Genomic DNA, 2640 nt, shown 5'->3' with positions numbered 1-2640 from the left:
TGGCGTGAAAGGAAAACCCCCCTAATGCATCGTGCCAATAGGGTGAACCCGCTCTACATGTAAGGGAATCCTAATATATTGTAAATTACATTTGTTTGAGCTGTGTGTCTTCACTCTTCTTTCATGTGTAATGATGCACCTGGCCTCTCCTCTGTACCTGGCCCCTCCTCTGTACCTGGCCTCTCCTCTGTACCTGGCCTCTCCTCTGTACCTAGCATCTCCTCTGTACCTGGCCTCTCCTCTGTACCTGGCCTCTACTCCGCACCTGGCCTCTCCTCTGTACCTGGCCTCTCCTCTGTACCTGGCCTCTCCTCTGTACCTGGCCTCTCCTCTGTACCTGGCCTCTCCTCTGTACCTGGCCTCTCCTCTGCACCTGGCCTCTCCTCTGCATCTGGCCTCTCGGTTGCCAATCAGTTATTCCTCTATGTTCTTGTGGATTTCTATAGAAAATTGGTGCAGATTTGAATGTTTTTATGTGTGGTATGATTGCTCGTTAGCCTATTGCAGATCTGGACAAAAGATCCACCTACCACTATTGTCACTATGTATAGAGGGCAGGATAGAGTTGACTAAGCGTGCAGAAAAGCATAGAGCATAAGGGAAATACCAAAACACCTTGTTAGGGGAGGAGCGTGCAGGCAGATGAGGAAATGTGGCTATATTGAAGAAATGATGGAGTAAAACCTGCAAAATGGGGAATGTAAACCAGGGGAAAATGCACTACCCTCCCCTGTGCCTAATAATATAAGTAAATACAAATCCCCAATCTCTCCCCAAAGTAAAACAAAAAGTTAGCCAAACCTCCCCTATTTTGGACCGGCCCACCTCAGTCAATTTCAAACTGTCCCTTTGCGCCCAAGTCAGAAAACCCCAGTGACAATGCCAAAGCACCAATCAGGGCGCAGAACACAGATAGTCTCCAGTGACACGCTGACCTGCTGTCTCGGTGTTACCATGGCGATTTACAGTACAGAGGCGTCTGTGGTATAATGCAGAGAGAGAGAGAGGGATGGGGAGAGAGAGAGAGAATGTGTATATAGTAGGGAAGAATAGAGGGGGAATACAGGAGGAGGCATAGAGGAGGGGGAATAGAGGAGGGGGAATAGAGGAGGGGGAATAGAGGAGGGGGGGTTGGAGGAGGGGGAATAGAGGAGGAGGGAATAGAGGTGGGGGGATAGAGGAGGGAGGAATAGAGGAGGAATAGAGGAGGGGGAATAGAGGAGGGGGAATAGAGGAGGGGGAATAGAGGAGGGGGAATAGAGGAGGGGGGGTTGGAGGAGGGGGAATAGAGGAGGGGGGAATAGAGGTGGGGGGATAGAGGAGGGAGGAATAGAGGAGGGGGAACAGAGGAGGAATAGAGGAGGGGGAATAGAGGAGGGGGAATAGAGGAGGAGGAATAGAGGAGGGGGAATAGAGGAGGGAGAATAGAGGAGGGGGGGTTGGAGGAGGGGGAATAGAGGAGGGGGAATAGAGGAGGGGGAATAGAGGAGGGAGGAATAGAAGAGGGGGGATAGAGGAGGGGGAACAGAGGAGGAATAGAGGAGGGGGAATAGAGGAGGAAGAATCGAGGAGGAAGAATAGAGGGGGAAAAGAGGATGGGGGATAGCGGAGGGGGGACAGAAGAGGAATAGAGGAGGGGGAATAGAGAAGGGAGGAATAGAGGAGGGAGGAATAGAGGAGGGAGGAATAGAGAAGGGGGAATAGAGGAGGGAGGAATAGAGGGGGGGATAGAGGAGGGAGGAATAGAGGAGGGGGAATAGAGGAGGGAGGAATATAGGAGGGAGGAATAGAGGAGGGAGGAATAGAGAAGGGGGAATAGAGGAGGGAGGAATATAGGAGGGAGGAATAGAGGAGGGGGATAGAGGAGGGGGAACAGAAGAGGAATAGAGGGGGGGGAATAGAGGAGGGGGAATAGAGGAGGGAGGAATAGAGTAGGGGGGAATAGAGGAGGGAGGAATAGAGGAGGGAGGAATAGAGAAGGGGGAATAGAGGAGGGAGGAATATAGGAGGGAGGAATAGAGGAAGGGGGATAGAAGAGGGGGAACAGAGGAGGAATAGAGGAGGGGGAATAGAGGAGACGGGAATAGAGGAGGAAGAATCGAGGAGGAAGAAAAGAGGGGGAATAGAGGAGTAATAGAGGAGTGGGAATAGAGGAGGGGGAATATATGAGGGGGAATAGAGGAGGAGGAATAGATGAGGAGGAATAGAAGAGGAGGAATAGAGGAGGAGGCATAGAGGAGGGGGAATAGAGGAGGAGGAATAGAGGAGGAGGAATAGAGGAGGAGGAATAGAGGAGGGGGGATTAGAGGAGGGGGAATAGAGGAGGGGGGAATAGAGGAGGGGGAATAGAGGAGGGGGCAATATAGGAGGAGGAATAGGGGAGGGGGGAATAGAGGAGGGGGAATAGAGGAGGGGGGAATAGAGGAGGATGAATAGAGGGGGAGGAATAGAGGAGGGGGAATAGAGGAGGTGGAATAAAGGAGGGGGAATAGAGGAGGAGGAATAGAGGATGGGGAAAAGAGGAGGTGGAATAGAGGAGGGGGAATAAAGGAGGAGGAATAGAGGATGGGGGAATAGAGGAGGGGGAATAGAAGAGGGGGAATAGAGGAGGGGGAATAGAGGAGAGGGAAAGAGGAGGGA

At 52.0% G+C, this 2640-nt stretch overlaps 1 protein-coding gene across 1 annotated transcript in view; it reads left to right on the top strand.

The window, feature by feature from the left end:
• The first annotated feature begins 133 nt into the window (after window positions 1–133).
• Window positions 134–2640, top strand: part of LOC129845871 (junctophilin-3-like) — a 26132-nt gene continuing 23625 nt past the window's right edge. Inside the window, exon 1 of the mRNA XM_055913793.1 lies at window positions 134–402. Coding sequence (XP_055769768.1) covers window positions 134–402 — 269 coding nt within the window. The remainder of the gene's footprint in view (window positions 403–2640) is intronic.

The sequence above is a fragment of the Salvelinus fontinalis genome, unplaced genomic scaffold, assembly GCF_029448725.1.
Source record: "Salvelinus fontinalis isolate EN_2023a unplaced genomic scaffold, ASM2944872v1 scaffold_0394, whole genome shotgun sequence".
Classification (NCBI taxonomy): Eukaryota; Metazoa; Chordata; class Actinopteri; order Salmoniformes; family Salmonidae; genus Salvelinus; species Salvelinus fontinalis.
This window is presented reverse-complemented; position numbering and strand designations above follow the sequence as displayed.